The sequence below is a fragment of the Triticum aestivum genome, chromosome 2A, assembly GCF_018294505.1.
Source record: "Triticum aestivum cultivar Chinese Spring chromosome 2A, IWGSC CS RefSeq v2.1, whole genome shotgun sequence".
Classification (NCBI taxonomy): domain Eukaryota; kingdom Viridiplantae; phylum Streptophyta; class Magnoliopsida; order Poales; family Poaceae; genus Triticum; species Triticum aestivum.
The window spans coordinates 614,876,108-614,898,693 of NC_057797.1; the positions used below are offsets into that span (position 1 = coordinate 614,876,108).

Below are 22,586 nucleotides of genomic sequence, written 5' to 3' on the forward strand. Positions count from 1 at the left end.
CCAAATTTTTGTGAGTGAACCCAATTATTTGTTTTCCCCCCCAAAAAAAACAATGTTCGTGTGCTATAGCACGGTGGGGTCCCCACAGGCTCAGCCCCGCCTGCCGAGCCACTTTTCCCGGGACCCACCCGCAATGGGCACCGCCGGACCCTGGAGACCGGACCGCAACCACCGGCGTCTCGCGCGACTTGACCAACGGAATCAGAGACGACCGGGACGGCTCCCGGAAAGGAAACGGGATAGCGAAAGGAGGAAGGCAGTAAACAGGCCAGCGAGGCAGCCAGGCGGCGACCAGTGAGCCCATTTTAAAACCTTCCCTTCCCTTCCCCTCCCTCCCCGTTTCGATCCCCCGTCTCCGACCCCCCATTCGCCTCCGTTCCCCGCACCCACAAGCCGACGCGACGCGACGAGCCCCGGACCCCCGCAAACCCTAGCCGTCGCCGCGCCCCGCCCGTCCCCTCGCCGCGCGCGCCTCGCGAGAGGGCGCGCCGTCCCCTAGCCGAGGCCCGCCCCCGCTAGGGTTTTCGCCGGCCATGGACGAACTGCGGCGGGAGCAGCACCGCATCGCCGGCCACCCCTACGCCTTCGAGGTGAGCGCCGAAACACGCCGAGTGGAGACCGCGCGCGGTGTTTTGGTTGGGGGAGGAGGAGCCTGGGGTTTTTGCCTGACGCGTAGGGTTTTTTGGTTGTGGTTGGTTGCCCGCAGGTGGGGTCCTACTTCCTCGCCGGCTACTACAGCGTCCTGGCCAGCACCCCGGAGCTGGCGCGGCAGTTCTACACCAACGGCAGCACCGTGGTGAGGGTCGACTGCCAGACCATGGAGTCCCAGTTCGGGGAGACGGCCGAGGTATGAACCCAATCTGGTCATGTTTCTGCAATTCTGCTGTATTTACTCCCTTTGTCGCCGATGCTCATCGCCATGCTGTGTTGTGTCAAGTACAAGTGGGTCGTGTGTAATGCATGTTGATGCCAGGCCTGTTTGGTGGAATTTTGGTGATTATATGCATCCGACTGAATATGCCTCATGTCTTAGTACTTTTGGACGCCTTGGTTTATGTTGACATCTTCTGCTGGACCTTTTGGAACGCGTAGGCAGCAGTTGCAAAGTTCCGTAAGACGATCTATTAGGAGAAATGCTGATACCAAATTGAGAAGTTTTTATGATTCAGGATCTGGTGCTCCAATTGGTTCCTAATGGTGTTGGTATTTGTATCAGTTAACGTAGAACCTCTTGTGTTGTCTATTTGGTTTTAATGCATTTCCCAGTTTTGTTATGCAATTCCTAGAAGTAAACATATTAGTGTTCGAGGGTATACAGAGCAAAATATGTGGATTTTGGTTTGATCTTGTATGTTAAGTTGCTTTCTCATTTTGTGCAATTTAAATGCAGAAACATCATTTTATAACCTCATTTTTTTACCAGGCGATCTTTGTATTTTATTAGTCACGTTTTATGATGAATTAGCAATCACAGTTTATAAGGTTTCTTTGGATTACTGGTTATCTTTGTATTTTATAGTTATGTTTTAGTAACCACAGTTCATAAGGTCTCTGGTTAATGTTGATTCCCTGAGGATTATAATTCTTTGGTCTTGTTGTGCTTTCGGATGTTTCATAGTTCAGTTTCCTGAAAATTGGGCATTGAAGTAATGGGATCTATAATTTATATTTTATATATCGTCTTGTGTCAATGGTTTCAGCTTGCAAACTGAAGGTTTCTGATTTCTCTCACCTTTTGTTCTTTCGAAAATATGCAGGAAATCAATGACATATTGATGTCCATGAATGTTCAAAAGGTCGAGATTAAAACGGCTAATTTCTTGGAATCATGGGCTGGAGCCATCACTCTGTTGGTTACTGGCCTAGTGCAATTGAAAGGCTACCCTTTACGCAAGAGATTCTCCCAGAGTATCATTCTTGCTCCTCAGGTCAAACCAGATGGATTTTTTGTAGACAGCGACATCTTTCAGTTCATCTGTGATGAGTATGATGATCATTACCAAGTTGCTGATTACGGTTATGCTAACCAATTTCCCCAGATGGTTGCTCATAATACCATGACCGAAACAGGTATTGCCTCCTGACACCTCTATAATTTGAGTTACATGATAACTGTTCTATGATATATTGTCAGTAAATCAACTTCATTTCGGTTCTTCTCTCTCTATCTAAAGTTCTTTCGGTGCTGGTTCTCTTTGACAAATATGTTTATTTTGGTCTGTTTTCCATTTACCTCCTCCTTTTCACTCTAAGTGCTATTACTTTGGTCGTAATTTTGGTGGTAACCCTTTTTACATGGGCAGTACTCCTCCCTACATAATCCTACTTTATTCATTTATTTCCAGTTCATTGATGTATTCTTCTGCATTATTTATTGAGAAAAAGTTTGTTCCAACTGTAGCCATGGTCAAAATGATAACCATTTTTTTGTTGGTTGATTCCTCAGCATCTGATTATGTGGCTGAAGAACTTGAATTGAAGGGGTTTGCAGCTCCTGCTGATACCGACGAAAGGGCTAATGGTATTATATATGAGAATCATGAAATGCAGCAGCAAGATCCTTTGGAATTTGAGTCTGCAGTCAACGGAGAAACTCATTTTGAAGATCCTGCTCCCTCCCTCCCTAGTTCGACAGACGTTAAACAGGATGCATCTCTTGCTCCTCCCCACCCTCCTTCCCCACCTACACCTGAAGAAGAGCCTGTAGGAGAACCGCCTAAGCAAACATATGCTTCAGTGGTAAGCTAACATATGTTGTAACTTTATTCATTCTCAATCCTTAGTTTTAACTTGATGCCTAATCGGTTGCAAATTTGTCAGCTGCGAGCAAATGCTAGTCAGGTTATCCACTCCACTCCAGTTAACAGGGCTATGACAGGGACCGCAGAATCAGAGCTGGTTGGACAAACTCAGCCTGTGCCAGTGCAAGAAAAATCGAACTTGGGCACTCGTCGGGATGTCAATGTTCCTGAGGATGAAGGTTTCTTTCTACTCTAACTTTTTTTACTCTCATGACTCCTTTGTTGGGACCTTCCCTATGTTTTTTTGTTATTACTAAGCACTAACATTTGGCAAACCTTATCTACCCACTAACGATTAGCTGTTCTCTGTTGATACCCTCTCCCCTTTACCACTGGGAATGGGTTTCAACTTGTTTGTTATTCAAACTTTCCTGTCTTGGATTTAAACACAACTTCTTTGTTAGGTAGTTTGAAGCATAGTTAAAAAAGTGCTAGGCGTTAATTGTGCGTTTTGGCACCGCCTTGCGCTTTTCTGACCAAAGCGCACATTTATGCGCTAGGCATTTTGCTATCGCCTAGAGCCTAGGCGCACTTAAGTTCCTGCCTAGGCTGTTTGGCTGGGCTTATTCTTAGCTTTTGCACTCTTGCTTAAAAGCCTAAAAAACATCTATTTATGGGCCTTTTGCTTTGGCTTTTGTCTTATTCCATCATGTAACAATATTGAGTCATAAGCCAAAAGCCGAAACGAAAAGCCCATAAACAGTTGCCTTTTTGGCTTTTAAGCCTAGGTGCAAAAGCCAAGAATAAGCCCAACCATATACATATTGCACGAAAATTCTGGAACATTGCCAAAGCAGGCCCTTAATGCCCATTTTTTATCGAGCAGTTAGGTGAAATCCTAAGTGGGGAAGCTCTTGTTTGAATATGTTTACATGCTTTGTCTTCTGTTTGTTTTTCAACTCGTGTCACATTTTGTTTTGTGTGTGTGTTTTGTATAGCAGTAACTTATTTGTTATTGATATTTGAGAGTGGCTGTATAATCATGAATTATGGGGGTTAACGGTAGCGGTATCATATTGCTCGTTTGATGATTTTCCCCTCCACAATCATTGTTTACTCATGCTAGCTGTCCATCTGCTGCTGGTTAACTATATGTTTAAGAATTGGAAACCATGTAATGCTGTATTTTTCTTGCTGGAAGAGCTTATTGGAAACTTAAATCTGGCATGTTCTTTTAGATTCATTAATATGCTAATGATTTCTGTATGTGACCTTTTTCTTCACATGTGGGTTTTCTGACCTGGTAGTTAAGTGAAGTTTTTCTGGGCGTATGTAAAGCGCAGGAAACCGAGCAATATACCTTTGAACTTGCATGGCATTATGCATACTTTTGGTCTCTTGTCCAGAGCCATTCGAACCTGTTTTGTTATATAACTTTTATATTCCTTGCAAAAGAAAAACACCAATTTTCATCTGCAATGTCTGGTATTAGTGTCTGTCTGATAATTCCTGTGGACATAATCTTTTTGGTTGTGTATTGACTGATGATTGTTTTTCTTTTCTATCAGAAGAGTTCCTATCAGTATATGTCGGTAATCTTTCTCCAGCTACTTCAGTCTTTGATCTTGAGAAGGTCTTTCAGGCTTTTGGAAGAATTAAACCTGATGGAGTTGCTATACGTAGTCGCAAGGTATCTTGCCTTCTATCTAGGCTCTTCCTCTAATTCCTTCTGTTGGGTTTCCTAATTCGTGTACTAATATGCAGGAGGCTGGAGTTTTCTTTGGATTTATTGAGTATGAAAACATGAGTGGCATCCAGAATGCGTTGGATGTGAGTTTCTCAGTTTCTCATGCTTCTGCATTATTATAGCACAACTTGTGCAGATGACCCTGGATTGAAAAAAAGGGAGGGTTATAAAGACCATGCCTTGAATCACTTCGTACAACTACATTGTGAATTAGTTTCTTGCAACCTGTCCTGAGTTTAGTGGCTGAAATGCCCAAGTGCCTAACATTTATGTTTTCACATTCTACATTAAGAAACATAACAAAAAATATATTTTGCTGAAAGGTCAAAATTACATAGAATAGCCATGGACTTCATTTGTTGCATAAGCAAAGCAACATAGTCAAGATCTTTTATCCTCCACTTCACCAGACAAGTTGCATGATTAGATCAAGAATCTTCATTATTTGTATTCTAGTTTGAGCCAGTGTTTGATGTCCATAAAATGTGTGAAACAGAGTGGTCTGTGAATGGCTGAATGCCATCTATATGATGTCATATTATACCTGAACATATCTTGTTATGGTGATCTTTTATACATCAGGCATCTCCAATAGAGTTGAATGGGCGTCTAGTACATGTTGAGGAGAGGAGGCCTGGCAGTGGAGTCTTTCGCGGCGGCGGAAGTAAGTATAAATTTTGATTTCCTCATGACCGTGGTTTGGCAGATATATTTTACCAACGATCTTTGTGCCAACTGCTGCTGTTCGTAGGGTATGTCTTGTTCTGTACTAACCTATGCTCGACACATTGAATGAGGTTTCTGTAACCTCATTATTTGGGGACAGTACTATGGTCTTTGATGTTATCCAGTGCAATTTAATTTCTCCACTGTCAAGTACCCTAAGAACATGACTACTCCCTCCGTTCCTAAATATTTGTCTTTTTAGAGATTTCAAATGGACTACACATACGGATGTATATAGACATATTTTAGACAGTATTATGGTCTTTCATGTTATACAGTGCAATTTAATTTCTCCACTGTCAAGTACCCTAAGAACATGACTACATGATAAAAATGCATCATAATCCTTAAACTGCCAAAATGTCTTACATTTGTTTACAGAGGGAGTACTTTCAAAGAAACGCGAAAACTACCTCTGTATTGTACAGTATTTGATCAAAATCGAGTTTAATAAACAAGCCTTGTTTATTTTTGTAACTTGCTCACTTTGCAGGGCGAGGGCGGGGAAGGGGTCAATATGGTGGGCGCTACGACGGGGATTACGCTGCACGGTCAAAGGGAAATGGTTACCAAAGGAGGGGCGGGCACCAATACGACGGCTACGACTAATCTCACATTTGGTCTGCTGGCGAATGGTCGCATCCCATTTGGTGCTCTCGATCTGGTGCGGCCTGGCCATATTTTTGTCACAACAAAGCGCGATTACCTGGAGAACTTGCGTTTTGTGTAGCTGCTATCGAGAATGACTCGTTTCTAGATGGGACTCTTTTAGTGTTTTTGCTACATGATCGTGTCGCCTATCTGGTATGAACTAAAACATGGGGAAAAATGGATCAGTGTTAGTTGATCCTTGGCCATTTGAGAACACTGTCAAGAGTATTCCGATTGTCAGTCATCAGGTTTAATAATTTCCCAGCATGTTGCCATGAGTCAGCAGTGGCGCCTAACATATATCTGGGATGGGACCGAACCATGCAGGGTTACTTGGATTGCTTTAGCTCAGCTGCATCATCCGGCAAAGGCTGTGGCTGGTGGCTGGTGTTGCTGTTCCTGGTCTACCATTAGCACGCCAGACTTCAGAACTTTTAATTTGTGGATATTGCTGTAGCTTACAAAAACCTGTAGTTTCTGTGAAGCACGATGCTGTAGGTGAAGGCTGGTTCACACAGGTCATCATGGCTTTGTACCGCATTGTGCGTTGCTGTTGAGCTCTGGCGCTGGGTTGCGACGGGTGGTAGACATACACACGGCTCAGATGGATGCGTGCGGGCGCCTTCACTTGAGGTAGAGTTTGCTAGTCTTTTAGTGCCAGCTTTGGTTAACAGCTGGGTGCTTAGCGCGTTTATGCAGAAAGTTGCGTTTTAGTGTCTGCTCGGCGACAGTCAGATCCGCCTCCTTGCCTCTCCACCGTCGGATCTTATGTTTCAATTGGCTTCCAAATTTTTTTTAAGGCACTAGTTTTAGGGCATTGCTGTTACAGCAAAAACTTTGTTCATGCCCAAAATACTTCTCTCCCCTAGTGTAAAATCCAATTTTAGGGCATGGTGGGAGTGGTGACGCAGCTAGCTATTGCAGTTGCAGCCTCCCACGGAAGCATAAAGACCTGTGCCAGCCCATCAAGGCGCCACTCTCCAGCGTTATAAAATCCAGCATGGGACTCCACAAGCAGGTAAATACAGAGCCTGCAGGATCTTGCAATTAGCCAATAAACATAGTATAGCAACTTTGCATCGGCAGACGGAATCACCAGTGTTTACAGGTACAGCCTTCCATCGCCTCAACAGTTACGTTCTTTATTCCGTAGCAGCACCTCGATCGTCCAAACATTTTGCAGATTATACAGAAACATCATACAAGCATGGTCATCACTCATCAGCACGCACATCGTTAAGCCCATCTTGGCCACCCCTGGTAGTCAAACGGCCGTGGAAGCCAGCTGCCTCGGCTGCGCAGCACGCCCGGGTGATCCCTGCTCGCCTCCCCCAACACCGCCGTCGTCATTGTCGTCCTCATCCTCGTCCTGCTCCCACAGGAAGCTGGCGTACGCCGCGAGGACGTGGCTGCCATGCACGTCGCCACAGCACCACCACGTCAGCCATACCGGCCAGCTCGAAGGAGCCTAGATTTATTACAGTATTTGTGTGGTGCGTACCTGTCCCGCGGGGCCGCCTGCACCGACTTCTGGAAGTAGGTGAGGGACCTCTCGTGGTCGCGGTGCACCGCCCACACCAGCTTGGCGTACTGCGACATGATCTCGCCGTCGGTCGGGTCCGCCAGCATCGCGCGCGAGTAGTACTCCTCCGCCCTTCTCGAGTCGCACTTCACCTGATTCATTCATCAGTTCGGTACAGGGCATCAAGTCAAGAGCAGTACTGGGCTACTGGTTAAATTTTGCACAGTGCTTTTGCTTTCTGCAGATTGGTATCAAAGCTTGAACTGCACTGCATCAGTTCAGAATCAGTTGTGCAACCTGAGCTCGATTTAAAAGTGCGAAACCCGAGTAATTGGAGTACATTTTTGTTAAAGCCTAAAGTTGCACAAATGTTTTTCTACTGAAATTAAAGTTGCACAAATGCCTCCACTACGCTGCACCTTTCTTTCCGACGAGGTGGACGCACTTTCTTTGAGCACCCTTTCATTGAGAAAGAAAAAAGAGCCTAGCCGACATCTTTGAAACCCACTAACATGATTCAAGTGGTAGGGACTTGGGAGAATGGCAGATACATATAGTTCCAAAACTCACTTGCGTTGACTGTGATTACGGATGCCACCAACGTACTGAACTTTAGTTACATGCATTATGAACGCCAAGAACATCAATGAGGAGATATTACAACTCTTCAAGAAGGTGACATATAGCTATGAGTGGCAAACTAACAGTAACTAACGGGAAGATAGTAGAGCCGCTAGATCGTACGTACCTCGTGCAGGAACTGCGCGTAGTTGCGCAGGAACAGGGCGTTGCCGGGCTGCTCGTCCACCATCTCCTTGTACTGGGCGTCCAGCGCCAGCACGGCCTTCTGGTCCACCCCGCTGGCCATCCTAGCCAGGGCAGCCTCGGAGCCCATGCCGGCGGTGAAGAGGCCGGAGGCGAGGCGGTCGATCCCCATGCCCCTCGCCAGGAACAGCGGCAGCTCCGGCTGCGCCGCCTGCTGCTCCTGCTCCTCCTCCATCTCCTGCTCCTGGTGGGGCTCCAGCTTGGCCTTGCTGAAGGTGTTGTAGATGGAGAAGGAGAGCTCGGTGTAGAGGCCGGTGGTCTTGCTGTCGTCGTCGCCGGAGGAGGAGGGGTTGAGCGAAGGGAGGTGGCCGTCGGAGAAGGCTCGCCGGAGCTGGAGGGAGGAGGGGGGCGTAGGGGAGGAGGAGGTGGTGGAGAGGAAGGCGTGCAGGAATGGCGTGGAGGAGCTCCTCAGCAGCATCCTCTCCTCTCCTCTGGGCGTCTTCTTGTGAGAGTTCCCAAGTCGAGATCTTACCTCTCGTCTCGTCGTGGCTGATCGATTTTATTAATAGCACAGGAACCGCGTTGCTTGGACTTGTATGGCGGTCGGCGCATGCACGTGAACCATTATCGATCTTACAAGAAACAAGTTCTAGACCGAAAACACGTCTCTGCTCGATATATCGATCCAGGAAGAAAAAGGAAACGCTTCAACCGGGCCGATCTGCACGCATCTCGTGACTTCTGACCGCCGGCGACGACGGCTCATGCTTTAATTCCAAGCTTGTGCTTGTGGAATGCTACAATTCTACATGCGTGTAGTGTGTACATTTTTATAGAAACATAGTATAACGTAGAGGCTCAAGAAAAACGCACGCTCAAGAAACATAGTATAACGTAGAGGCCCATGGTGGAGCAGGGAGGTTTTGTCGTCCAGGAGTACGCGCAGATGGTTGTCTACGCATGTGACCGCTGAAAGATGGTGCATCTTGTGCTGGATTTGTGGTTGAAGGCTGACAGTTCTGGTTTCCTCCTTCGGCGTCATAGTCGTGCGGGGGTATCAGTTCTGGAGTTCGATGGTGTGTCCGGGGACATGTTGCCCCGGTCTGATTCTTTCAACGGTAATGGTTTTGCTTCAAGCAAACTACTTTTGAGGTCCGTAAAGCTGTTGATCAGCGATGAAGCCGCGTCGAGCTCATGTGAAGAGGTGATTTTTCTTCTTTTCCTTAGTGAAGAGGGACATGCGCTAGTTTTTTTGCATATGATTATCCTATCTTTTCAGTCATGTAATGTCGATGTTTATGTGGCTTGTAACCGAATCTTTCTTTATTTTATTAACGAGACACATATCATCATGCAAAAGAAAAACAAAAAAAACACACGCACATCCGTCCTATGAACGCATGTAAATACTCTATATCCCTATGGGCATCTTCGAGAGAGATTGAACCGGCATATCTTAAACGCCTCATAATTGACACACACATCATATGGTTGAAAGAATAGCGTCGGAGAAACGAAAATAAATTCAGAAAATATACGAGCATCCATGTCAAGTTTACAAATATGCGAACGGAACCCTCCAAGCTATGCTTAGTTCGCTATATACATTTGTTTTCAACTGCAAATGCAAGCCAAGAATAACTGAAAGTTCCAGTTCACCCTTTCACGGCAAGAGGATACTAGACTAAGCCATTTGTCAACCGGGCTTTGCTTGGAGATGATCGCGGGTCAATTTGCAAGCGCAGGAACCTCGTGGGCACGCATCCACCTGCCTGGCTAAAACTAAGCCATCGGCGTCCGGTTTGATGAATCTCACGTGCCCGCCCCAGACTTTGTGGCCAAACCTCCTCACAAGTCAAATCACACGCCGTGTAACCTGGACCGCCCGACCGTGTTGCTTAGGGCTACTGTTCGGGAACATATTTCAGTTTCGACAGCTAAAACTGAAGATGAATCTCGAAAAGAGAAGCAGCACACAACACATTCATCAACTTGATGTGCACTGCTCACCGGCAGGTCACAATAAAAACCCCGCACGAAGCTCAGGATTCAGGAACACCCAGCAATGTGGGAGAGCAAATGGTGAGCACAACAAGAGAGGGTTGCGCATAAAACATCAGATTATTCTCACGCCTTCCGTCCAAAACCAAACGAACACACACATTATTCAACCAGCGTGAAGCCATTCTTGACATACTGCAGACAGGGGAACGGCAGGTCCAGCGCCTGCTCGACCATGCTCGACCTCGACAGAAGCTTGCTGAGAACAAAATCCCTATGGCTACGCCCTACCGGCACGCCCTTCAGTATCGCCTTGTCGCGGCAGGCGACCAGCGTGATGTTGCAGAGCCAGGGGGAGGCCACCGTGAAGGCCAGCCCGAAGTGCCGCTTGTAGGCCCGGCAGACGTGGGAGACGTACCTGCCCATGGGGAGCACGTTCTCGAAGGGGGCCTCGTCGTCGACGTCGGGGGACGACGGCCCCGAGTCGGAGTGCAGGTTCACCACCACGGTGCCGTGGACCGGGTGGACCTTCTCCTCCAGGTTCCTCAGGAACGCCCCGTCGGCGTCCCAGAGCTTGCGGGGGAATATGTCGTTCCCGTCGTACGCGTCGATGAAGACCAGGTCATAGACATTGCTGTCGCCGGCGATGAAGTCTTCCGCGTCCTCTACGTGGAGGGAGATGCGGTCGTGGACGCCGTTCCATAGCAGCTCGTCGCCGTCGGCGGGCTGCATGGTGTGGGCTGATAACCCTTTCGCACATGATGCCGGGAAGCCCATGGATTCGACCGAGGCTGAGACGACAACTGGATCGATCTCCACAATGTGGACATCAGCACCTGAAACAGATGAAATATGTTAGTGTTTCTATGAGGTGGACAGCTGCAGAATCAAGGATCTACAACTAGAACTACAATAGGAATAGTATGTATGTTAGACCAAATGTTCCATCAAATGAGCTGACTCCCAACTATTTAGAGCTGGGAATGCATTTGCACATCTAAAATATATTGTGTATTCACGTGCAAGTTATTACTTATTAGTACTGCACTCTTTTTGCAGTTAAACAAGCCAAGCCAGGTATAGTTTCTAACTGACCAACAAAGACCAGAAGATAATAACTTCATTTCAAGTTCACTGTACAGGAAACAAAGTATCAGCAAAACAAAAAAAATCCAGTATCAATCTATGCAGTAATAATCATTAGTAAAACCTGTGGTAGTACATACCTCTGAATTTACTAGCCAAAAACAATGGTATGCTGCCGCCACCATGACCGATGCAAAGAATTTTCATAGTGTTCGGCTCAGAAACTGCTTGAGGGAGATCATAAGAACAACTAGGGAGTGCTGTCAACCCTGCTGATACCATGCTCTTGACATCTGCAAACAATGACTGTCAGATGATAGTATCAAGGCAAAAGACAAAACTTAAGTGCCAACAAAATTATTTTAGTTTTGCAAATAACAGTTCCGTGCACATCTACCAGAAATTCTTCTTGTGATCTCGATGGCATAAAAAACTTGCAGCTAAGAAATAATCAAGGAATCATGTTTACTGATGTCTTTTGACCTGTAAGTGTGTGTATACTTGATTTGTATGTAAGAAGCCGTCTTTCTAAGTTATGCTTACAGAATAACAAATGCAAAATGAATCCAAAAAAATAAACATCAGCATGGAGAAATTATCATCAATCAGCATAGGTGTGAACACAGTACAGATGAACTCACAAGGAACAGCTAAACAATTGGGTTGCTGCATTGAGTATAATGCTCTATCACCCCCAGACCGGTAACACGCCATTACTTTTGCAGTACTTTGCCGTGTATGGTCGTTAAAGCGCATTACTCGCCATTGGTAGCCTAGTATCTTAAATTGGTCAGCACCACTTGATTCTGGGTATATTGCCAAATTTCTTTCTTGAAGCCATCTCTCCATCACTGGCCACTGATCGCTGGCCTGTCACAGCAAAACAATTTGTATTTCCGTATGAGTCCAAAATAGGTTGAGCTAAAATCTTCAAAAATCCATTATTGTTTACAGTGCGATAAATCACAAGACTCGCGAATGATCATGGTGGCACAGAATGAAGATGCTTATCATGGTAAGAAGCATACAAACATTTAAATTAGACATAATGCAGAGCAGTAGCATTTTGCCCCACGTGGCCATGTTCTAAACCACAAGAGGTGAAATTGCATCAAAATTAACCCCTTTTGCCAGGAACCAGCATGGATCTAAACGAAAAAAAATGTTCTAGTGGCCACATGATGTCTAAGTCTCTAGTATTTGGATGATACAACTACTGTGTGCCTTGGTCTTGTGCCTGAGCTGGGTCATGTTAATCTCGTCTTGGTCGTGTGCCTTGGTCTTGATCTGTGGTCATGCTGCTCCTGTGTGAGCGCTCTCATTCTGCTACTGCGTGAGCTCTTTTGCTGTATCAAAACCTCGCTGGATGATATCGTTTAGGGCTAGTTCTGTGTTTGGGTGTCCTTGGGTTTTCGCCCCACGGTAAGCTGCTCGAGGACGAGTGCTTGCAGTGGGTTTCCCAAGGATGCGTTGAACTCGCTTTCCCCTTTCTCGCCTCCTTAGTAACTGCAATGGTGAAAACTTTGTATTTCCGTTATGTCAAAGTAATGGAAAGGAGTTATGCCCGGTTCAAAAAAATTTGGATGATAAAACTTCTAGTGGCTCCAATCGGCAAACAATCTCCCCTCGTTAGCTTTGTAAAATTGGCAGGAGACGACGAGCTGTTCATCTCCATTTCTTCAAGCAAGAAGTAGACCAAGAGGGAAGTAGGGAGAAGGTAAGGGGAAGCTACCGGTATGGAGGCTGGGTAGGCAACGACGGAGACGACGCCATTGCCATGCTCGGAGTGGCGGCGGAAGACGGTGTGAGCTCCGTCGCCGGGGCCGTCGTCCTCGCCCCACCACTCCTTGTAGTAGGACCAGTCCCCCTCGTCCAGGGGAGGCTTCCTCCGCACGCCTGCCGCTGCTGGGTACGAAGCCACCGACAGCCGCCGGATGGCGCCGCCGGCGCACCTTGCCGCCGCCGCCCGCAACATGGTTCCCCTGTTCCCGCAGAGTCCGCGGGTGTGTTTTGTGGGCTGTGGCTGGCGGCCTACTGGGAAAAGGGCAGAAGCCCGCTTAAGCCCAGAACACAACACCCTAGCTATTCACACGGAGCCAGGGAGTCGGCTTGGTTTCTAAAAAAAAAAAAAGAAAAGAAAAGGAGTCTTTTTTGAACGTCAAAGAAAAGGAGTCGGCTATTATCCAGCCGTAATAAACCATCACGTTTTCTTCGAGACAATGATGAGAACTAGTACTCCTCCTAGTAGTACTTAAGTTATCACCTGTTCCGTATCCCTCACTAAAAAAAGATAGAGATGGTTTAGTTTCGCCGTAACCGAGTCGAGGACGCCTCGGAAAGAAACTTCCCTAGCGAGATAACTAGGGTCAGCCTGTGATAAATTCCCCTGGCGGCGACGTCTAGGGTTCGCTATATCCCCTAGCTGTGACGTTTTAGGGTTCAGATTGTTTCGTGCTCCAGAGCCCATCTTTGAAGATTTGTTCATTGCGACGAGGCTTGTTCCTGAGGGGCTAGCGATGGCGGGGTCTCAGTCCTCGGCGAACAACGCGAAGGTGGCGGGGAGACCTGCGGGTGTGGATGAATTGTTAGGCAAACTGAATCTCCAGGAGCGGGAGGAAGACGACCTAAACTTCGAGGAGGAATTCCTGGACGAGGCGGACAGGGCGGAATTCATGGTAATTGCGAGGGTGCACACTGATAGACCCTTCAGCCGTGGTGCTTTCTATGATCAGATGCGTATAGCATGGAGCTTGGCACAAGGTGCGACGTTTACTGCGGTTGGTGAGAATCTATTCACTATCACGGTGAATTGTCTGGAGGACTGGAAACGAGTTACAGAGGAGGGCCCTTGGCTCTTCCGTGATCATGGTGTTCTAATTGAAAGCTATGATGGTTTTACCAATTTTGGTGAAGTCGTCCTTAATAGGCTCTCAGTCTAGATCCAAATAGTTGATCTCCCTCCACTGTACAGGAAGGATGCGATCATTAGATCCCTGGCAAAGAAGGTAGGGAAGGTTACTAGCGTGATGTTAAACCCTAGATGGGGCAATGGCAGAATTGTTCGGGTACGAGTTCAGTTGGATGTTGATCAGCCTCTTTTGCATTTTGTTTCCATCACCAAAAATCAGAAGAAGGTTTACTACTCGGTTCTTTATGAGAAAATACGAGTGTTTTGTTATGTATGTGGATGCATGGGTCACCCACACTTAGAGCACGGCAACGGAAAGCATGAACCTGAGAGTATGGAGTGGGGTGAGTGGATGCTGGCGCCAAGGCCTGGTATGCAAGTTCAACGCGATCATGGGAGCGACAAAGGACTGAAAGAAGTTGATATGAATAGAAACCTGAAAAAACATGAAGGATGGATTGGTTGAGCTGCCTTCTAGCAGGAAAAGATTGAACAATGATATAGTTGTTTCAGATCCAATGTCAAACCAATTGGGCACGATGCAAGCTGCTACAGGTACAGAGGGAGGTGCAACAACAATGGAAATTCAGAATCATGCACTGGTAGGTACTGAGGTGGAAGATGATGATACTTCTGCACATGATTTGAAGAGGTCAAAGAAGGACAACACGACTGTGATGGATGCCAGCCACCAGATATCAGCGAGCTCCGAGAAGGAGCTCGACCGGACGCAATGGAAATTTTATGTTGGAACTGCCGCGGGATGAGGAAGCCCGCGGCAATTCGTGCGCTCTTGGGGATCCAAGGGCGAGTCAGACCGGATGTGCTTTTTCTGTCTGAAGCTCATCTGAATAAAGCTAAGGAAGAAAAGTTGAGAAGTAGGCTTGGTTTTGATGTCATGGAAGTTTCAGAAAGAGATGGGAGAAGCGGAGGTTTGGTCATGTTCTGGTCTAGTTGTCTTGGTGTCACATCAACTGATGTGCAACTAAACTATATTGACATCTGAATTAATGAAAATATTACTGGAGGGTGGCGCTTTACAGGGTTCTATGGAGAACCGAGCGCTGACAGGAAGCACTTGTCTTGGGATTATCTAAGGCAGTTGCATGCGATGAATAACCTGCCATGGCTCATGGCTGGTGATTTCAATGAGATTTTACATGCTGATGAGAAAGACGGTGGCGCCGCACGTCCTCGGCGCTGTATGCAAGTTTTTAACGACGCCTTAAGTGATTGCGGCTTGGATGATCTTGGGTACACGGGCGACAAATTTTCTTGGCGCCGTGGGCAGATAAGAGAACGGCTGGATCGGGCAACTGGAAATTTGCAGTGGGCTAATCTTTCCCCTGGTTTTAGTGTAAGTAATGAGGAGTTTGATAAATCACACCATAAGCCAATTCTTATTACTACAGATCATTTGTTAGACTTGCAACGAGGGGGCCATCTGGACCTCGGAAGTTTGAAGCACGATGGTTAGCAGAAGAGAGTATATAGATGATTGTTCAAACGGCATGGGATACTCGAAAATCTTTTGGTACAGCAGCATTAGCTGAGCTCATGGCTGATGTGCATCATGCATTACACTGTTGGGATAGAGAGGTTCTTAAGGGACCACGTACTAGACTCAGGGAGTTACATAAGAAGTTAAACGAGGTTCTCTCGGGTCCCTTAACAGATGATGCGATGGTTAGACAACATGAACTACACTTGGAAATTGAGAAGCTACTAGAGCAGGACGAGCTTTACTGGATGCAACGGGGCCGAGCGGTCTGGCTCACTCGCGGGGATCGAAACTCTGAATTTTTTCACAAAGCAGCAAATGGACGGCGCAAGAAAAATTTCATTAAGCGCTTACAGGAAGATAATGGCTCATGGATCGAGGACCAGGAGGCAATTAGAACACATGTTGCAACGTACTTCTCTAACTTATTCACGGGGTGTGTGCTTGCTCCAGACATGAATGTTGTTGAGAAGGTGAAGCCGAGAGTGACTAACGCAATGAATGACGAGCTGAATAAGCCCTATACAAGAGAGGAAGTTAAAAAAGCTTTATTTAATATCGGTGATTTAAAAGCTCCTGGTCCGGATGGGTTACATGCTATTTTTTACAAACGATTTTGGCATATCATTGGTGAGGATTTGGTTGATGAAGTACTGATGGCTGTTAATCCTAGGAAGATTCCAGAAGGGTGGAATGATACCACTGTCGTGGTCATATCGAAGGTTGATGATCCATCAGTCATAACTCAGTTTTGGCCAATCAGTTTATGCAACATGGTGTATAAGGTGATCTCAAAATTACTAGCTAATCGTCTAAAACATATTTTGTGTGAGATTATATCTCCCAATCAAAGTGCGTTCGTTCCGGGACGTCTTATCATGGATAATTTTTTGGTAGCTTTTGAGTCATATCATGCAATCAAAAAGAAGACTACAGGCAAATATGGGACATGTGCGGTTAAGCTTGACATGCACAAGGCATATGACATGGTCGAGTGGACTTTTTTGGAGACCATACTGTTGCGTCTAGGGTTCACACCAAACTGGGTGGCAATGATCATGGAATGTGTACGTACAATGAAATATCAGGTACGAGTAAACAATGTGTTAACTGATTTTTTTGTCCCTTCCAGGGGACTCTGACAGGGAGACCCTTTATCACCATACTTGTTTTTGCTCTATGCTGAGGGCCTGACAAGCTTGATCACATATGAGGAGGAGGCTGGTAATATTATGGGAGTGAAGGTGTGTCGTGATGCTCCTTCGGTATCTCATCTTTTATTTGTGGATGACTCTCTTATCCTTATGCGAGCAGACGCCACTAATGCTATCAGCCTCCGGCGGGCACTTGATGATTATTGTGTAGCTTCTGGACAAATGGTGAGCGAGGCCAAGTCCAGTATTTCCTTTAGTCCTTGCACCCCTATTGATACTAGAGTGGAGGTTTGCACTGCACTAAATATCATGGTGGAAGCCATCACGGATAAATATTTGGGATTGCCTCCAATTGTAGGTGTGGACAGAACAGATTGTTTTCAACACCTCATTGACAGAGTTTTGAGTAGAATAAGAGGTTGGAAGGAGCAATTGTTATCCTATGGAGGTAGGGAAGTGCTACTTAAGGCTGTCATACAAGCTATTCCTTCTTACGCTATGTCAGTTTTTAAACTACCCAAACATGTTTGCAATAGTATCACCACAACTATGTCTAAATATTTGTGGGGAGATGATGATCTGCAAAAACACATTCACTGGTTTGCTTGGTGGAAAATGTGTGTCCCAAAGGAGAAGGGTGGAATGGGTTTTAGGGACTTGCATTGTTTTAATTTGGCTCTTTTCACAAAGCAGTGTTGGAGGTTGTTATGTGAACCAAATTCTTTATGTGCTAGAGTTTTGAGAGCCAAATATTTTCCTGATGGAGACCTTCTTAACTGCGGCCTTAAGAAGGGTAGTTCTTATACATGGGAGAGTCTATGGAGTGGAATTCAGTCTTTTAAATGAGGGCATATTTGGAGAGTTGGAGATGGGTCACAAATTAACATCTGGGAAGACCCTTGGATACCAAGTAGTCCTACTCGAAAGGTAATGACGCTAAGAGGTAACATTGTGATCACAAAAGTTTAAGAACTCATTGATACAGAAAATAGAGTGTGGGATGAACAGTTGATACCGGAGTTGTTTTGGCCTATTGATGTGCAACGCATATTAAACATCCCACTGGCTTTGGGGATGATGGATGATTTTGTGTCATGGCACCATAATAGAAGTGGAATATTTTCGGTTAGATCGGCATACCATGAAGAGTGGGAGCATCAACACGGACGAAAGTTGAGGATGACTAACTCTATACAAGCCTCAAGTACTAGTCCAGTTTGGCGTACCATTTGGAAATTGCTGTGCCGGCAAAAATCAAAATTCATGTATGGAAAACTTTGCTTGGCGCCATCCCTTGTAATGGAGTCCTTGCTAACAAGCATATGATCACAAGCTCTCAACGTCCTCTTCGCACTTCGGATTGTGAGAGTATTAGACATGCCATATTCTTGTGCCCTAGAGTTCAAGAAATCTGGAGGATATTGGGACTGCAAGATGTGGTTCAGGAGGTGTGTGCGCTGGAGAGGGATGGCGAATTGGTGCTGGTGATATGTCTCCAACGTATCTATAATTTTTGATTGTTCCATGCTATTATATTATCTGTTTTGGATGTTTATGGGCTTTATTATACACTTTTATATTACTTTTGGGACTAACCTATTAACCGGAGGCCCAGCCCAAATTGTTGTTTTCTTGCTTATTTCAGTGTTTCGAAGAAAAGAATATCAAATGGAGTCCAAACGGAATGAAACCTTCGGGGGAGTTATTTTTGGAACGGAAGCAATCTAGGAGACTTGGAGTAGACGTCAGGGAGGCTTAGAGGTGGCCACGAGGCAGGGAGGCGCGCCCCCACCCTCATGGGCCCCTCGTCGCTCCCCTGACCGACTTCTTTCGCCTATATATATCCATATACCCTAAAAACATCACAGAGCAGAATAGATCGTGAGTTCCGCCGCCAGAAGCCTCCGTAGCCACCGAAAACCAATCTAGACCCGGGGGGAATCCCTCTCCGGTGGCCATCTTCATCATCCAGGCGCTCTCCATGACGAGGAGGGAGTAGTTCACCCTCGGGGATGAGGGTATGTACCAGTAGCTATGTGTTTGATCTCTCTCTCTCTCGTGTTCTTGAGTCGGCACGATCTTGATGTATCACGAGCTTTGCTATTATAGTTGGATCTTATGATGTTTCTCCCCCCTCTACTCTCTTGTGATGAATTGAGTTTTCCCTTTGAAGTTATCTTATTGGATTGAGTATTTAAGGATTTGAGAACACTTGATGTATGTCTTGCATGTGCTTATCTGTGGTGACAATGGGATATCACGTGATCCACTTGATGTATGTTTTGGTGATCAACTTGCGAGTTCCGTGACCTCGTGAACTTATTCATAGGGGTTGGCAGACATTTTCGTCTTGACTCTCCGGTAGAAACTTTGGGGCACTCTTTGAAGTACTTTGTGTTGGTTTGAATAGATGAATCTGAGATTGTGTGATGCATATCGTATAATCATACCCACGGATACTTGAGGTGACATTGGAGTATCTAGGTGACATTAGGGTTTTGGTTGATTTGTGTCTTAAGGTGTTATTCTAGTACAAACTCTAGGATAGATTGAACAGAAAGAATAGCTTCGTGTTATTTTACTACAGACTCTTGAATAGATCAATCAGAAAGGATAACTTTGAGGTGGTTTTGTACCCTACAATAATCTCTTTGTTTGTTCTCCGCTATTAGTGACTTTGGAGTGACTCTTTGTTGCATGTTGAGGGATAGTTATATGATCCAATTATGTTATTATTGTTGAGAGAACTTACACTAGTAAAAGTATGAACCCTAGGCCTTGTTTCCTAGCATTGCAATACCATTTTCGCTCACTTTTATCATTAGTTACCTTGCTGTTTTTATATTTTTAGATTACAAAAACCTATATCTACCATCCATATTCCACTTGTATCACCATCTCTTCGCTGAACTAGTGCACCTATACAATTTACCACTGTATTGGGTTTGTTGGGGACACAAGAGACTCTTTGTTATTGGTTGCAGGGTTGTTTGAGAGAGACCATCTTCATCCTATGCCTCCCACGGATTGATAAACCTTAGGTCATCCACTTGAGGGAAATTTGCTACTGTCCTACAAACCTCTGCAGTTGGAGGCCCAACAACATCTACAAGTGGAAGGTTGTGTAGTAGACATCAAGCTCTTTTCTGGCGCCATTGCCGGGGAGGTTAGCGCTTGAAGTTATATCTTTAGATCTTGCAATCGAATCTTTTTGTTTCTTGTTTTATCACTAGTTTAGTATATAAAAGAAAACTACAAAAAAATATGGAATTGAGGGTGCCTCATATGCTTCATCTTTTTAATATCTTTCATGAAAATAAGGATTCCGAAAATTGTGCCAGAGTGTTAGAAGAAGAATGCATTAGAATGTTTGGCACTATTTGAATGATGATCATGATTGCAATGTTGTTAGTATGAATTCCTTGAATATCCATGATACCAATGATATGCAAAGCCACAAGCTTGGGGAAGCTATGTTTGATGAAGATGATATTTTTTGTCCCCCATGTTTTGATGAGCAAATTTATTTTGATGATAGCATGCCTCCTATTTATGATGATTATATTGATGAAAGTGGGTTTGGAAGAGTGTCAACTTTAGGAAGTAATGATCCCACTATTTTGGAGGGTGTTGAATCTTATTGTGATCATTATGAAAGTGGGTTTGGAGAGGTCATGCACTACAAAAAAGACACATCCGTGACATTTTGGGCCGAACGAATTTTTTTTCTGTCATACATATGACACTTCTATGACGATAATTGTGACAAAACCCGGTATCATCATAGATGTGGTGGGCTCCTACTTCTATGACAAAAAATCATGACCGAAAATGGGCTTTTCGTCCTGGGCGGGCCGGAGACGCAGCTGCATGACATTCTTTGGGCCGTCCATGACGGAAAAAAACCATGGTAGAAGCGAGGGGGAGGAAAATTTCAGGGAGTTCCCGATTACGGTGGGAGGTCGGGGGCCGAGCGATGCACGTTTCTCTCGTACACGTACGCGCGTGTGTGCGAGGCATTCGCTCTAACTGAACCCGAGCGAGGCGTTGGGCTCTAACTGAACCCAAGCGATTGCACTGCAGGCTACGGGTTACTGAACCCGAGCGATCGATCGATGGCTGTTAAGTGAACCCGATCGAGCGATTTCCTTCGCTACTGCTGCTAACTGAAGCCGATCGATTGGATGAACAATGCAGGGGGGGGGGGTTGGATGAACAGTGAGCGGTGGCGTTGCTTCTAGATGAACATGACCCCGTGATGTGGATGGCTGGATGAACAGTAGACAGTGGAGGGGTGCCCGTGGAGGGGTGGTTGAACAGGACCCCATGGTGTGAAGGGCTGGATGAACAGTAGACGGTGGAGGGTGCCCGTGAAGGGGTGGTTGAACAGTAGCCCGTGGAGTAGCGCGCGGTGGAGGCTGGATGAACAGGAGCCCGTGGAGGCTGGAGGAGGTCGACGGTAGCCCGTAGAGGCTGGAGGAGGTCGACGGTGGAGATGAACAGTATCCCGTGGAGTCCCGTTTTGCGGTACGCCACACCCCTCCCGATGAACATGACCCCCATTTCGACCGTAGCGCTCCAACACAAGTCCGTTCGTCCGTTTTGCGGTACGCCACACCCCTCCCGATCAACAGGACCCCCGTTTCAACCATAGAAGGTCCGTTTCGTCCGTTTTGCGGTATGCCACACCCCTCCCGATCAACAGGACCCCGTTTCGATCGTAGGAGGTCCGTTTCCTCCGTTTTGCGGTACGCCACACCCCTCCTGATCAATAGGACCCCGTTCCAAACGTAGGAGGTCCATTTCCTCCGTTTTACGGTACGCCAGGCCTAGTTTCCATCGCCTGTTCCGTCCAAGCCCTCCCGATGAACACGACCACGCATTCCGTTCCGACCCAGCCGGTTGGCTCCCACGCGTTTCGTTGCCTCCCGATGAACACGACGCATTCCGTTGCCTCCCCATGAACACGACGCATTCCATTGCCTCCCCATGAACACGACGACGACGTTGTTTCTCCGTTCCAACCCAACCATGTACACGAGCCCTGGCCGTACGTATGCACGAGTAGGTGTTCGAGACCCCGCCCATATGTACACATACGTGGCCATATTTTCTTTCTTGCACCCTGGTCGCTGTACGTACGTGTACATGCTACGTGCGCGCCTCTACTACGACACGTGCGCGCCTCTACATCCACCAGTATATATGTACGTACGCATTCGCGACCAGAATGATAACGCTATGTACGCTTCGGCCAGGTGGGTCTCGACTGTCAGGCACTTCCTTGCGTGCGAAGATGTAGCTGGTGGGTCCCAACAGTCAGGGGAGAAACGTTTTTTTCGCAAAATACGGTGGGCCGTCCGGTGGGTCCCCGCTGTCAGGTGGAGGAATAATTATTTTGCACGTAATAAGGAGGCACTTCCTTGCTACGGCCGTGGACCCAGCTGCCAGCCTCTCCACGTACAGTCCACGTCCGATGGAAGCCGTTCCTTGACCATGTTGACCACGCCGCACCGAGAGCACCAGGGCGGTGGACGATGGCGAGGCCTAGGAAGGGGACGATGCGGAGCCGGGGAAGACGCGTCAGTGGATGCCCACGCATAGAGGAGTACGAGGGTTCACGGGTTCGCTGCGGTGTGAGGCTGCCATCGCCGCAGAATAACAGGGGGTGTGGGTGAGTAGAGGGATGGCCTGGCCAGCGGTGGGAGTAGTAGGGGGCGGTGAGGCCTCCGCCGCATTGCAGCTGGCCACGGGAGGTAAGAGCACGAGGCACGACCGACGCTA

At 46.6% G+C, this 22,586-nt stretch overlaps 3 protein-coding genes across 4 annotated transcripts; 1 reads left to right on the forward strand and 2 right to left on the reverse strand.

The window, feature by feature from the left end:
* Nucleotides 1–317: 317 nt before the first annotated feature.
* On the forward strand, nucleotides 318–6,163 carry LOC123189766 (nuclear transport factor 2). Of its 2 annotated transcripts, none has more exons than XM_044602256.1 (9): nucleotides 318–590; nucleotides 707–847; nucleotides 1,758–2,070; nucleotides 2,447–2,739; nucleotides 2,821–2,980; nucleotides 4,313–4,431; nucleotides 4,506–4,571; nucleotides 5,071–5,152; nucleotides 5,708–6,163. In XM_044602256.1, exons 1-9 carry the CDS (start codon nucleotides 534–536, stop codon nucleotides 5,821–5,823), a joined length of 1,347 nt encoding a protein of 448 aa, XP_044458191.1. In that variant the 5' UTR covers nucleotides 318–533; the 3' UTR covers nucleotides 5,824–6,163. The 2 variants fall into 2 exon arrangements, with proteins under 2 accessions (XP_044458191.1, XP_044458190.1); XM_044602255.1 differs by having other exon boundaries at nucleotides 320–590; nucleotides 4,310–4,431.
* A 743-nt stretch (nucleotides 6,164–6,906) lies between these two features.
* Nucleotides 6,907–8,765, reverse strand: LOC123189767 (uncharacterized). Its single transcript, XM_044602257.1, has 3 exons — nucleotides 8,136–8,765; nucleotides 7,367–7,539; nucleotides 6,907–7,274 (listed from the first exon to the last, which is right to left on the reverse strand). The coding sequence occupies exons 1-3, from the start codon at nucleotides 8,628–8,630 to the stop codon at nucleotides 7,130–7,132; spliced, it is 813 nt and encodes a 270-aa protein (XP_044458192.1). The 5' UTR covers nucleotides 8,631–8,765; the 3' UTR covers nucleotides 6,907–7,129.
* A 1,470-nt stretch (nucleotides 8,766–10,235) lies between these two features.
* LOC123189768 (uncharacterized) lies at nucleotides 10,236–13,282 on the reverse strand. Its single transcript, XM_044602258.1, has 4 exons — nucleotides 12,972–13,282; nucleotides 11,881–12,109; nucleotides 11,380–11,532; nucleotides 10,236–10,989 (listed from the first exon to the last, which is right to left on the reverse strand). The coding sequence occupies exons 1-4, from the start codon at nucleotides 13,212–13,214 to the stop codon at nucleotides 10,316–10,318; spliced, it is 1,299 nt and encodes a 432-aa protein (XP_044458193.1). The 5' UTR covers nucleotides 13,215–13,282; the 3' UTR covers nucleotides 10,236–10,315.
* Nucleotides 13,283–22,586: the final 9,304 nt, after the last annotated feature.